General features: G+C 68.7%; 2 protein-coding genes across 3 annotated transcripts; both read left to right on the forward strand.

The window, feature by feature from the left end:
* The first annotated feature begins 2,612 nt into the window (after nt 1-2,612).
* LOC138380871 (cysteine-rich protein 1) lies at nt 2,613-4,184 on the forward strand. The gene is made up of 5 exons (XM_069465336.1): nt 2,613-2,725; nt 3,582-3,676; nt 3,762-3,819; nt 3,891-3,937; nt 4,070-4,184. The coding sequence occupies exons 1-4, from the start codon at nt 2,686-2,688 to the stop codon at nt 3,929-3,931; spliced, it is 234 nt and encodes a 77-aa protein (XP_069321437.1). The 5' UTR covers nt 2,613-2,685; the 3' UTR covers nt 3,932-3,937; nt 4,070-4,184.
* A 2,292-nt stretch (nt 4,185-6,476) lies between these two features.
* Nucleotides 6,477-13,044, forward strand: TEDC1 (tubulin epsilon and delta complex 1). 2 transcript variants are annotated; one of them, XM_069490948.1, is made up of 8 exons: nt 6,477-6,626; nt 6,725-6,803; nt 7,331-7,533; nt 7,785-7,940; nt 9,107-9,205; nt 10,799-10,885; nt 11,278-11,457; nt 12,669-13,044. In XM_069490948.1, exons 1-8 carry the CDS (start codon nt 6,477-6,479, stop codon nt 12,996-12,998), a joined length of 1,284 nt encoding a protein of 427 aa, XP_069347049.1. In that variant the 3' UTR covers nt 12,999-13,044. The 2 variants fall into 2 exon arrangements, with proteins under 2 accessions (XP_069347049.1, XP_069347057.1); XM_069490956.1 differs by lacking the exon at nt 9,107-9,205.
* The last annotated feature ends 554 nt before the right edge of the window (nt 13,045-13,598 follow it).

Below are 13,598 nucleotides of genomic sequence, written 5' to 3' on the forward strand. Positions count from 1 at the left end.
CCCTGCTGTGCAGGGTGCCCCACAGCCTCTGCACGGTACACACCCCAGGCGGGCGGCTGTTCCATCCTCAGCGAACAGCACGGTGGTGTGTGCTGTGGGTGTGGCCTGGCCGTGGAACCTGCAGCAACAGAGACCCCCCACCTCCCTGAGACTGTCCCCCGCCCCCAGCTCTCCACAACAGCATCTTTGCTGGGCCACTTCTGCCTCCCCCTTCCGGGCCTGGTGCCTGGCACCTCGTCCCCCCCTCTGCTCATGTCTGCCCTGCGGTCTAGAGAGCAGCAGGATGAGAGAGAAGAGCCCGAGGGGGAGACAGGGTGCGCCCACCCACCCGGAGACACAGACACTGCCAGGGGCAGAAGTGCAGGCAGCTGGGCAGAGGGAGAGGCAGGTCCCCAGGGCCAGGGATGAGGGAAGTCAGGCTCCGCCTTCCTGTTCCCCTGCCAGTCTGGCCCAGGCCACGGAGTAGAGACTCCTAGAGTTTAATTTATGGAGAGGGGTGGACTGGTGGCCCCGACTCCAGAAACCACACCGAGGAGCCCCTGTGCGGGGCAGGGAGGGCAGGCGGGCCCAGACCCGAGAGTGGGCTTCAAGGCTGACCAGGCTGGAAACTGGGGGTCCGAGGTCGCAGGGCCGGAGTGCACCCCTGCTGCAGAAGCCCCACCGCTGAGGGGTTTCAGAACTGGGGGGAAGGCTCCAGGGGGGCCCTGCAGAAAGTCATCACAGACCCAGGACTTGCAGAGCCCCGGTGGGTAGAACCGTGGCCTCCAGGAGGGAGTCCTGGGGAGGAAGGCGGTGCCTGGAGAGAGGTGGGGGTGCAGGGTGCGTGTGGCCTTGGGCTGGACATGTGGCCTCTGTGCCAAACACAAGAGCCTCAGTCACCCTTCACGCCTGGAGCTCCCACCTTCACCCCCAGCTGGGACCTAGTCCGGACAGTAGGTTGGGGCAGGGGTCTCGAGCTGGAGGACCCCATGGCTTCCCTTCCTCCTGTCTGTGCCAGGCCTCTTCAGGGAAGGTGAGGTTGGGGTCACAGGTGCAGTCGGGGCTGCATGCTCGCTGGGGATGGGGGTTGGGGGCTCCTGGGGCCACCCCCGAGAGGAGGGTGTCCAGCACCCGCCACAGGGATGACAACTGGACAGGCCCAGAGATGACGTTTTGTTTTTTTAGATGGGTGTGTCTAGGGGAGATGAGGACGCTGGTTCCAGGGTAGCTGGAGGGAGGGTGGACAGGGAGGCTGGGAGAGGGCTGGGAGGGGGATGGGAGCAGGGGCTGGGGCAGAGACAGGGAGGGAGGGCTGTCCCGGCTGACAGGGCCCGGGGCACAGGAGGATGGGCAAGGCCTGGCTAAGGGAGAGGGTGGACTGGTGGCCCCGACTCCAGAAACCACACCGCGGAGCCCCTGTGCGGGGCAGGGAGGGCAGGCGGGCCCAGACCCGAGAGTGGGCTTCAAGGCTGACCAGGCTGGAAACTGGGGGTCCGAGGTCGCAGGGCCGGAGTGCACCCCTGCTGCGGAAGCCGCACCGCTGAGGGGTTTCAGAACCGGGGGGAAGGCCCCAGGGGGCCCCTGCAGAAAGTCATCACAGACCCAGGACTTGCAGAGCCCCAGTGGGTAGAACCGTGGCCTCCAGGAGGGAGTCCTGGTGAGGGAGGCGGTGCGGAACTCCAGGCTGCCGCGCATGAAGCGGCGACCCTGCAGCCCTCCCGAATCTCCTGGCGGAGCGGGGTCGGACCGTCTCCGCCTGGCACCAGGGAGGCCCGGGGCCAGCCTCCACCTCACCTGGGCGGCGGCGGACTCGGATGGCTCCCGAGACGCTCCCCCGAGATAAGGACCCCTCCCCGGGCCAGGCCGAGGCAGGGCGGAGATGGCCTGGGCGTGGCCGCACCTCGCCCTCGCCCTCGCCCCGGCCCGATGGGTCCCCAAGCTTAGGTTCCCCTGGCTTGGAGGCTCCTCTTCCGAATTCCCCGGGGACGTTCCCGCTGCGGTCCGATGGACTTTCCAGGGAGCGGCGGGGGTTGGGGGGACGTCCCACGGGAGTCAGAGGGCTGGGGAGGGCGGGCCTCCTGGCCGCGCGCGGGCTGGAAGTCCAAAGGGGTTCCTCGGGAGGGGGTCTACCAGACAAATGTCCCCAACCGTCTATCTTGGGGAGGGGAGGGTCAAAGTGTGTGCGCATGCTAATTTGCATCTATTTGCATTTTAGAGGCATCCCGGCCTGTCCCCGGTTTCAGCAGATGTAGGGGCTCGGGCAGGTGCCCACGGGATGGGGCTGGGGATGCATTGCCCCTTCCTGCTCCCGGGGAGCCCCTCGCCCCGGCCGGACCCCGCAGGCTTCAGAGCCCTGGGAGAGGGGCGGGGCTTGAACTCGCCGCCGGAGCCTGGCCCCCTTGGACAGTCCCGCGAATACCCTGCGCCCCCGTGGCCTCCCTGTCCTCAGCCAGGCCTGGGCCCCGGGCCCCGCCTGAAGGCAGAGGTGGACCAGATGACCTTTCTCGGCGGGATGGCCCGATCTGATGTCCCTAGGGTCCAAGTCCCGGATTCCGGGGCGGGGCGGGGCGTGGGGGCGGGGTCCCGAAGGGGCGGGGACCCTGGGTCCCTGAAAGACTCCGACCCGGCGGGACCCACCCAGTCTCGCGCCAACAGCCTCTTCCGCCCAGACGCAGCCGCAGCCGCAGCCCCGGACCCAGCGCCGCCATGCCCAAGTGCCCCAAGTGCGACAAGGAGGTGTACTTCGGTGAGCGCGCCCACCTCCGGCCCACGCCCTGCCCGACGCCCCCGGGCGCACTGCGGGGCCCTCGCCGAAGCACGGCGAGGGGCGACGGGGCTGGGGCTGCTCAGGTGGACCCAGGGCGCTGGGGGACCCCTGGGCGCTGCGTGGAACAGAACTTCAGCCTTGCTCGCGGGTGCCCGGGTGTGAGGGGAGACCCCCTGCGTGGGGGAGTCCCGCTATCCCGCCACTTCTCCGTGTTCCGCTGTCTCTGTCTCTGAGTCTCCCCGTCTCTCGGTGCCCCGTCCAGGACTCCCCGTTTCTGGGTCCCGCTGTCTCTCGTGCCTCCCCTCGGGCGCGCCCTGGGCGGGGACCCCGCGGGGTAGGAAGGAACTCGGATCTGGGGCCGCCCCTCCCGACGCTAAGTGGAAACAGACGCGGAAACCGACGCCCGCGGCACGATTCGGGGCGCCCGCCTCCGGGCCCGCGCGCGCCGGGGTTCCACCTATGGGAGGGAGGAGGAAGCTCCCTTCCGCCCCGGGCGCGCGTAGGCTCCACCCCAGGCACCCGGGCAGAGGCCAGAAGGCTTAGCCCGGGCGGCCTGGCCCCCCTGACCCGCTCCCCCGACCTCTGGCCCCAGAGGCCCACCCAGCCCTCAGGGCCAAGGCCCAGGGACTGCGCCTGCAAGCACCCCCGGGACCAGCGACCCCTGTCGTTTATTGGCCGGGTTGGCCTGAGGGGCCTGGAGGTGCCCCCTCGCCCCATGGAGCACAGGGGCGGGCTGAGAGCTCAGGGTGTGGCTGGAGGAGGGGGTATGCCAGCGGTGAGCGTGCCCTGTGTCCCCAGAGCAGTGTCTCACGGGGAGCCTGTCTGTACTCTGCAGCTGAGCGGGTGACCTCTCTGGGCAAGGACTGGCATCGGCCCTGCCTGAAGTGTGAGAAATGTGGGAAGACGCTCACCTCCGGGGGTCACGCTGAGGTGAGTGGGGGCCCGGGGAGTGTGGCAGGGGAGTGTGGCAGGGGCACGGTGGTGGCCACACCTCTCACGCCTTTTCTCTCTGCAGCATGAAGGCAAGCCCTACTGCAACCACCCTTGCTACTCTGCCATGTTCGGGCCCAAAGGTATGCTCCCCGTGACCCTCCCCCCCCACAGGGCCCCCCACCTGTTGACTGTTGTCTCTCTTTCTCTGCAGGCTTTGGGCGGGGTGGAGCTGAGAGTCACACTTTCAAGTAAACGCAGGTATAACCCCCCAGTCCTGCCAGCCGATCTGCCCTCTGGGTGGGGACGCCCTACCCACCGAGAGGTCGGACTGCTCCTTGGGCAGGAGGGAGCAGGTGGATGCTGCACTCACCTCTGTCTCTCCCTGCACAGGTTGTGGAGACCCTGTCCCCACCTGCTGGGCCACTGTTCAGGCAGATGCCAGGCCTAGCCCCAGACGCCCAGGGCCCCCTTGTACCCATCGTACCTTCAATAAACTTACACTTGGAAGAGCCCTGTGTGTGTGTGTGTGTGTGTGGTGTGCACACACGCGTGTGTGCGCGTGCCAGGAAGTACCTGAGGGGGCTGCAGTTCAGGGGTGGGGCTTGGATCTGGCCCAGGCGCCTGCTCTTCCTGCTTTGGCAGGCGCTGCTGCCCACTCCGTCCTGGAGGGCCTTTCTGGGTACCTCACAGGCCAGAGTCCCAACTGCAGGGCGAGAGCCCCGGCCACCCTGGACAGCTGGCACCGTCCCTAGCGCTCTGAGCCCACCTCTGCACCTCCCAGGCCCGCAGAGATGCCCCTGGGCCCTCCCGGTGGTTCTGGGATGGTATGAGGGGAGGTTCTGCAGGCTGGGCCAAAGGGTCAGCGGGACCGTCAGGCCTGGGAGTGGGTGGGGCTGGGGGGAGGGTGAATCAGCTGCAGTTCCTGCCGGTTCGGTGGTTCCGTTTCTTTCTGAGCAGAGCAGTTTTCGGGGGTTGTGGTGGGGAGTCCGTGCCTTCTCCCTTCCCACTTCCTGCCGCACCACCCCGGGGCGGTTCTGGTTTCTGCAGGCCTTGGTGGCTGCTCAGCCCTTGACCCAGAAGCCACCACCCCGTGTCCTTGTTTGTCCCTCACCCTACGCCTTCCTCACCAACACTGGCCACCTCACAGGTGAAGGCCACCCCTCCAGGACGCTACTGACCTCAAGAGCCCCGAGGGGCCCTCTCGGCCCTGCTTTAGGGCTTGGTGTGGTGGTGCAGGCTTGAGCTGGGCAGATTGTCAAGGGGGGCCTGCAGGTGGGGTGTGTGTGTGATTGGGTGATTCCTGGAATTCCAAGCGGTGGGAGACAGGGATTTTCCTGATGGATGGGATGGGGTGGGGGAGGACAGAGCAGAAGATTCTGCAGTGAGACCTCTGTGGCCTGTGGGGCTGGGAGGACTGAGGGCTTTGAGACTCAGCGACACCTGGTCCACCTTGAGCCCCGGCAGGGGCAGCGCTGAGCTAGGCAGCAGAGGTGCCCCCCAGCCTTGTCCTCGTGGCCCAGGCCCGGAGTAGCTCACAGTCCAGGTTGGGTGCAGACCTGGAGCAGAGGCCTGCAGGAAGAGTGGAGGGCAGCTGGGCCTGGGGGGGTGGGGAACGCCACAGGCCGAAGGTACAGCAGCTGCAAAGGCCCTCAGAGGGGAAGGGCTCCCTGGGTTCAAGGAACCCCAGGGATTGGGAACCAGCGTGGGCAGGGCGAGGAATGTGGTCTTTATCCTGAGGGCAGCAGGGCCTAGGAAGGGTGTCCTGGCAGGGTGGCTAGAGAGGCCGCTGGGCTGCTTTGTAGAGAGGGGAAGCCGGTGGGGGTCCCAGCCCGCGCTGATGGGGGCCAGGAGTGCACCAAGGAGGTGAGTGGGCCTGGGCGGTGCCCCGAGACGGGCGGCTAGGGGAGGCCGGCGGGCGGGCGAGGCGGGGACTGCGCGGGGCGGGAACACGTCCCTCGAGGGCCGAGTCCTCGCCGTCCCATCGCAGTGTCTCTCCCTCCTCCGCGTCCCCGCCCGCTCGCCCCTCCGTGACGTCTTTAGCGCGTGGGCTGGAACTCGCCGCGGCGAAGTCCGCTGCGGCTGCCCCGGTGGCGTCTAGGATCCCGGGCGTGCGCGTGCGCGGCCCCGCGTGGCTCCAGAGCCTCCCGCCCGCACTGAGTGCCTGGTGCCCGCCTGTCGCCTGCCGTCTCTTCGCTCCATGGAAGTGCGTCCGCGGGGGCTCTGCAGCGCCGGCCTTCAGGGACCCGGACGGGGCCTGGGACGGGGCCCGCCCACCGCAGACGCTTGGAAGCCTCAGCCGCGCGTGCACGGCCGGAGCCGCCGGGGTGCGGCGGGGTCCGGGCGCCCCCTGGCGGCCCTTCCGGGGAGGCCACGCGGAGGGGCCAAGGTCGCCCACTCGGGTGGGTGGGGCCCGGTGGCACTGCTCTCGGCGGCCAGGGAGCGCCCCAGGCGCATGCGCCTCTGCAGTGCCCGCCCGACGGTTGCTAGGTTGCCAGTGGCGTGAGGCGCTGATTGGTGGGGTCTGGGCGAGGTGGGGTGTCAGGTGTTGCGCGGACTGCGGGGAGCTGTCAGCACCGATGGCCCCGCCTGGCGCCCGGAAGTGCCTCTGCACAGGACAGAGTAGACGGTACTCAAGCTCCAGGGGCATCACTCATTGGGCCGGGGCCATGCGGCGCGGTGATTGGTCGCTGGGCCGGGCTGGCGCTGTGATTGGTCGCTGGGCCGGGCTGGCTCTGTGATTGGTCGCTGGGCCCGGCCGGCGGCAGCGCGCGGTCCGAGGGAAGCTGGTGCCGGCAGGATGGGGAGGCGGCGGCGGGTGCTGGCGGACCCGGCGGCTGAGGCCGGGGCTGGGGCCCTACCCAAGGTCATCGCCGCACTGAGTCGGTCTCTGCCCGCCGGGCCGAGCCCCGAGATCTTCCGCCGCGCCAAGTTCGATCGTCCAGAGGCGGTGAGGCTCGCGCAGCGGGCGGCCGGCAGGGTGGGGCCCAGGGCGGACGCGGGGAGGCGGGCTGGCGCGGCTGACCGTCCGCTTTTAATTTTCCGCAGGCCCCTGCGCTCTGGCAGCTCCTTTTCCGCTTGCTCTCGCCGGGGTCCGTAGGCGGAGCTTCGGGCTCGCTCGGCCTGGGTAAGCCCCGCCCCAGGCCGCCTCTAGCCCCGCTCCTCGGGGCACTGGTGCCGCCCACTTATGTAAAGCCCCGCCCCTGTAAGTCCCTCTCTCCCGGGCAAGCCCTGTCCCTGGTGGGCTCTGGCCCGCCCATGCCTGCAACGCCCTGCTCTGGCAAGCCCCGCCCCCACGGTAAGCCCCGCCCCACAAGGCTCTGCCCCCGCCCACCCAGGCAGCCTGGCTCCGCCTGCCCTCCCTGGCAAGCCCCGCCCTCCCAGGCAGCGCTGGCTCCGCCCCTCCTGTAAAAGCTCTACTACTGGCTAGGCCCTGGCCCCGCCGAGCCACATAAGCCCCCCTCCAGGCTGGCCCCTGGTCTCTACCTGGATGGTCTGAGACCCAGAACCCCCCGCATTGTCCCCTCTGAGCCAGGCCTCTGCTTGGGGGTCCTGGGAGGCCTCTGCTTGGGGGTCCTGGGAGGTCTCTGAAGGGGACCAGTTGGTATCACCTCCAGGTGGGTGGCCCCCCTGACTGGTGGTCTTCTACCCCAGAGGCCCAGGCCTGCTTGGTGAAGTCCGCGCTGCGCTCCCAGGGCTATCCGAGGCTGGTGCTGGCACAGCTCCCCGAGGACGGCTCCAGGGGCAGCCGGGAGCTGCTGCTGGCCCTGTCCTGGCTCCTGGCCCGAGGACCTGTGCTCGAGCGGCTGCTGGCCCAGGCCCACGTGCAGCTGGGTGACGAGATGCCTGTGTGTGAGGTGGGTGGGCAGTGCCCAGTCCTGGCTGGATGCCAGGGTGCCCCCATGGTCTCTAGCCCTGGGGCCAGAGCGAGGGCAGGCCTGGGCCAGCCCCCTCCGTGTCTCCTGCTCTGACCCTCAGGACAGTCCCGTGAGGGGGATGCCCGCTGCCCGGCTGAGGACATGGAGGGTGCCCCCACTGCCCTCTGCCCCAGCCCCTCCAGGGCATGGTGGGGTGTGGGAGCAGGGCCTGACCCTCAGTCCCTCTCCAGTGTGAGGCCCTGGCCAGCACTGGTCCCCCGGCACCCCACGTGGAAGCAGAGGGCCCTGTGGACATCCGCTGTGTGCAGTGGCTGATGGGAAGGCTGCGGTTCCGGTGGCGATGCCTGACCGCCAGTCAGCAGGAGCAGTGCGCCCTCCTGAGCAAGGTAGGCCCAGCACGTGGCTTTCCCTCCAGGGCCCGTTATCCCGAGCCACAGGCTGCCAGCTGCCCTTCCCTGCGACCTGTCTGCTGGGCCTGGCCCGGCTGGGTCCCAGGCTGTTGGCCGGATGTGAGCCTTCCCAGGCCTGGTTGGGGCTGGTGGGGCCTAGGTGCTGCCCTGGGTGGCCTGGAGCCCCTGCCGAGGCTCCTGGTGGTCCAGGTGGGGGCCCAGGGCAGGATGGAGTTGAACAGTGCTGGGGCAGGGAGCCAGTGGGCGGCAGCATCTTGGCCCCACTGGCAGGGCAGACGCTGGTGTCAGAGAGCTCACAGGTTGGCCTTCTCGTTCCCTGAAGCAACGAGAGGCCTTGAGACCGAATCGCCAAGCAATGGGGTGGGCTCTGTGGCACGGCGGAGCTGCCACCTTCTGGGCACCCCCCTCCCACCACATCCTGGGTGTGGGTGGAGTTGGGTGGTGGCAGCTCCTGCAGGGTGAAAGCCAGGAGGGGTCGGCTGCAGGGTCACAGGTGCCCATTGGTGAGCTCAGTGGGAGGTCAGGGCTGCCAAGTGCTGGGTGGCAGCAGCAGCGCAGGGCGCCTTGGTGCTGAGCCCCGCCCCCCGGCCCTCTTGCAGAAGGTCTGTCACTCAGCCAGTCTTTCCTGGGGCCACTCACGACATCTTGCCCAGCCTTGGCTCCAGCCACTCCCCTGTGCGGGCGTGCCCACCTGTGAACCTACATGTCGCCTTCCAGCCTCACCTCTCTGTGGGGCCCTCCCTCTCCTCCTTGACTGAGAAAGTCACTGCGTCCCCACCGTTGGCCTCGCTGGGCTGCTGTGCCTGTCCAGAGGCTGTTCCTGCTGCCACTTGGGCCGTTGAGGGCAGGACTGCACTTGGGGAGCTTGGCACTGGGCAGCAGGGAGGGTGGGCAGGGGTACCCACTCCAGTCCTCTTGCTACCTGGGGAGTTGGGTGAACTGGGGAGGCCGCGGTGAGGTGGCCTGGGGCCCTTCCCTCCGCAGGGAGCCCCCAGCCTTGCTGACGGCCTCCTGAGCCCCACCCTGCCCCGCGGCCTCTTCGAGCGCTATTTCCTTGTCTGTAAGGCGGCGAAGGCTGACCTCACCGGGCTGGGGGAGGTGCCCGTCCCCACTCAGCCTGGGATCTGCACTGCCTGCTTCAGATCCACTTGTATACCCGTGGCTGCCATAGTGACCAGCGTCTGGGCCATCTGTCTGTTGCTGAGACGGAGATGCTCAGGGACCCAGAGGGCGGCCAGCAGGTGAGGGCCACGGCTGGTGGGAAGGGGCCCGTCGGGATGACCCGGGGCAGTTGACTGGCTTTGACCTGTGGGTGTCTCTGGGTGTCTGCCAAGCTCACCGTCATTGCTGGGGGTTGGGGTGTGACAGGTGTGTCCTCTGGGCCTCTCCTGGCCCCGTGGACCATCCACCCCTCCAGGATTCCAGACTGGCTGCTGTGTGTGCATATCCTCTGTGGCTGGGCACGGACAGGGTCCCAGGGGCACAGGTCTTGGGGCCAGGCTGGCAGCTGGCTGAGGCGGGAACCGCTGGGGTTAAGGAACACCGATCTAGGTCTGAGCTGACGGTGCTGGTGCTCGAGCCCATGCAGGTGTCGCCCAGGGTGGTGGGGGTTCCTGGGGTGGGGAGGGGCTGGCCCAGCACACAGCTCGTGCTGGGCGAAAGGCTGGGCACAGGGCTGGCTACAGGAGGGGACAACTGCCTCTCAGAGCCTGGGGCCACACGCGGCCCGTCTGGGGCTGCTGGGGCACTGACCGGCCCGGGTGCCTTCCCCAGGGACGCCTGCTTCCTCCAGCTCTGCTGTCCCCCACGCTGTCTCTGCCTACCTTCCACCCCCGTCCTGCTTCGCCGGGGCCTGCCACCTGTCATCACTGTCTCCTTCCTCTTGGCTGGCTTTGGCCCAGGGGACAGGGGCAGGGCTGGCTGTCACCTGCAGGCTGGGCTCTGGACCGTTTGAGTAGTAGCTGGCACTGCCCAGCCCCAGGCATGTCTGGCTGGGTGGGAGGCCTGCGGCCCAGGGCTGGTGGGACCCCTCCTCTCGGGCCCAGCCCCACTCTCTGCCTCTTCTGTCCCTGACCCCAGAGACTTGGCCCGTCCACCTTGTCCCAGGGCAGGTGGGACCAGGGGACCCAGGGGTCAGAGGCAGACGGCCTGGCTCCTGGTCCCCACTGTCTCTGTCATTGCTGGGGCTTCCTGCCACGGCCAGTCTGGCAGCAGACTGCAGCTCTGCAGCCTCGTGCCCCCGGGGCTTTGCGTGCCTGTTGTGGGCTCATGGGGCCCACTGGGACCTGCCTGGCCCTGGTGCCAGCTGGGCCTGCACCCCTGGCTTCAGCCTGCCTGGCCCCCGCCCAGCAGGGCCTGCGCTTGGCCTTGGAGGTGCTGAGGCAGCATTTGGGTGTCCCCAGCTGCCCTTGTCCCTGTTTTAGAGGTGACTCAGCGAGGCCCAGGCTCCTAGCCCCTGGCTTGGACAGAGCAGAGGCTGCCCTGGCTCCAGCCTGGTCCTGCCTGGGACCCTCTGTGGGACCCCCCTCTGGTGTGGTGGGGCCTGGGGTGGCGAGGCTCACGTCCCCTGGGGGCCGGCACGTGTTGGTGCTGCAGGACTGCGGACGGTGGTGGCCTGCGGCCATGGGTCGGCTTCCTTCCAGGGTGGTGGAGGGGCAGTTGGCCAAAGCCTGGACCTGCACTCCTGGGCCAGGTCCCAGAAGCTTCCGGAATGATGTGTGGCTGGTGTGTGAGCAGCCAGGTGTGCGGCTGGGTGCCTGCGCAGCCTCCTGGGTTGCTGCTGGAGCTGCAGCCTGTCTGCATCCCCCTGTGCCCTTGGGCGCGTTGCCTTCCAGCTGCTGCGGAGGCTGGAGCGCGAGAACGCGGGCCTGGAGGCCGCTCTGCAGTGGCGGCGGGGTGAGCTGGTCTTCTGGCGGTGGATGGTAAGGAAGCCGTTGCCCGCCCTCCCTGCTCCTCTTCTCGCAGACCACCGCGGTCTTTCCATTCCCCAGACAGGGAGAGGACGCCACCCCCGCACACCCCGCAGTGAAGCCAAATATGCGCCCAGGCCTGGCCGCTCCGAGTCTGGGGCTCCTTCTGGGACGTCCTGCTGTGTTCTGGGGCGGCCCGCCGTTGCTGGCCCTGCTCTGGCCTAGACTAGTCAGGGGTCTGCAGCCTTCCAGAGTGGGGTCTTTGTGTCTCCCCGGGTGCTGCTCCTGCTGGGGAAATGGCAGCTCTCCAGCCCCGTGGGGCTCAGGAGGCCACCACTGCCCTGGGCTTCTGCGCTCTGCCCTGCGCTGGATGTTCACCGTCTCGCTTTGGTCTCTCTCTGCAGGACACGGTCCTGGGAACCTGCCCCCCAGAGGCCCCAGCCTCGGCCACACAGCCCACCTCTCTGCCCAGGATCCCTGAGCGGGGGCCTGGCCAGGGGGAGCTGCTGGCGCGGGAGCTGCGGGCGCTGCAGGAGGAGCTGTGCGAGGCTGCGGAGCGCAGGCGGGCGGCCTGGGAGGCCCGGGTGAGCCCCTCAGAGCCCCAAACACGGCCCCTGGGGGGGCTGAACGCCAGGAACAGCCAGCAACGTAGTGAGGGGAGGTGCATGGCACAGGGTCCCTGCAGCCCCTGCAGCAGCCACTCGATGTCCCCAGACCACCCTGGTGAAGGTCTGTTGGTCTCCCAAGGCTCCTTTGACGACCAGGGAGGCAGCCAGCGCCCACATGTCGGCTACATGTCACCTAGGCGCTGGCGGCCACCCCCCACCCCGTGCCTGGGGACGGCGGGTGGGCACGTGGGTCGCCGGCCCCAAACACCCGTCTCTCGCCTGAGCGGGGCCCTGTGTGAACACGGGGCCGCACTTGCTGCGTCTGGTTTCTTTTTCTGCGGCATTTTAACGTAAATTGCAGAAACGGTCTCTGCTCTCCAAAGCGCAAGGGTGTTTCCTACCTGCCTGCAGCACGTCACCCTGAATGTGGAGATAACTGCCGCCCCCTCCCCGGTGGATGTCCCCTGTGTCCCTGCTGTCTGCTGCCCGAGCTGGGGCGCCCCGCCCTCCCCAGCAGGGAGGGGACGCCGTGGGTGCGCAGAGCCTCCTCACACCTGCCTGGCTCAGGGCCGTGAGGGCAGAGCCGGTTCTGCAGGACGCCAGGGGCTTTGGGTGCTTCCCCAGGGACAACCGGGGCGCAGCCGCCTTGTACTCCGGTGGTGTGGGCTGGGGCCCTGAAGACCCTGTGGGTGCTGTCCCCACCCCAGCAGGCCAGCTGCCCACAGGGTCTCTGGGACAGGGACTGCCCTCAGGGCCCGAGGCAGCAGTGGCCGGCAGCTCCCTTGGCTGCACCAGCGTCCCCTTGGTCAGCCCCCACCCGTGCTCGCTGCTCCTGGTTCAGCAGAGTGGTGGGTGGTGGGGAATGGGCCGAGCCCTGGAGGGGTGGCTGGGGTTGGAGTGGGTGTCCCCGAGAGGTGGCGGCTGGGGACCTGCCCCAGTGGGGCTTCAGGGAGGCAAGCTGCCCAGCTGCCCCTGGCTTGGAAGTCAGGTGCTCAGCGAGGCTGATGCAGAGCCCAGGACGGGGGTCCTTTGGGGCCGGCCCTGAGGCTGGCCCACTCTTTCTGGGGGTCGGTCTCCAGGGGCCTGTCTCTGGGCCCAGGCAGTGCTCAGGGGGCCGAGGCAGCATCCTGGGGCACGCAGCTGCCTTTGGTTTACGAGCTGTCAGGTTTTCTGTTGTCTCTGTGCAGGTGGGAGGCCAGGGCCGGGGGCCGCAGTGGAGCTCTGCTCGGCAGGCCTTGCAGAAGGCTGTGGACCAGGAGCTGGCAGCCCTGCGGTGGGCCTGGGAGCAAGACAGGGGCCCTGCCCGGCCCCATGGGCCCCACCGACTGGTGAGACGTGAGGATGAGGCACCTGGGGGCCAGTACCTGCGGGCAGCCGAGGTGATCCGAGTGCTGAGAAGTCAGGAGGCCTGCCTGGAGGCGGCACTACGTCGACTTCAGGGACAATGTCGGCAGGAGCTGGCCAGGCTGGCAGGAGCCCTGCCTGGCCTCATCTGGATCCTGCCGCCTGGACGCTGAGGACCTGCAGGCACACCCTCCCTGTGGGGCCCTGCCCTGGCCTGGCTGGTCCTGGAGGAATAGATTCTAGAGCCCAGTGGCCTCAGGGACAGGGCAGACTCAAAGCCCCAGGCCACGAGCTTGCCCCAGGGCTGGGGCTGTTCCGACTTTGGCCGGAGCCCAGGCTCTGGGACAGCAGTACTGGGGCAGGCTGGGCTGGTCCCCCAGGAGGTCATGACGGGTCAGGTGGCCGTGCCCACTCAGTCGGGGGGCACTCAGAAGTGAATTGCAGAGCCTCCCTGCGGGGGCAGATGTGCCTTCCCTGTGCCACCCTGTCCAGTTCTGCTGAGCTGGGAAGAGACCCTGGGGCGGGTGGGGGCCAGGCAAGGTGAGTGTCCGAGGACCCTGGGGGGCCGCAGGCCCTGGACGGCCCCCTGTGCCCCTCCATCCCGGACTCCGTTTGTGCCCCAGCCCCAGGCTGTGAGCACGGCCTCCCTGCTGCCCCGGGCTATGGGTGTGCCCGGTGTGTGCACGTGGAAGGCTGCCGACGGGGGCCCTGGGAGCGCCGCTCCTCCTGGCACCCCATGAGTGAGTGGGGGCCACAGCCTGGACAGAGGGGCT

Source organism: Eulemur rufifrons, chromosome 2 (assembly GCF_041146395.1).
Source record: "Eulemur rufifrons isolate Redbay chromosome 2, OSU_ERuf_1, whole genome shotgun sequence".
Lineage (NCBI taxonomy): Eukaryota > Metazoa > Chordata > Mammalia > Primates > Lemuridae > Eulemur > Eulemur rufifrons.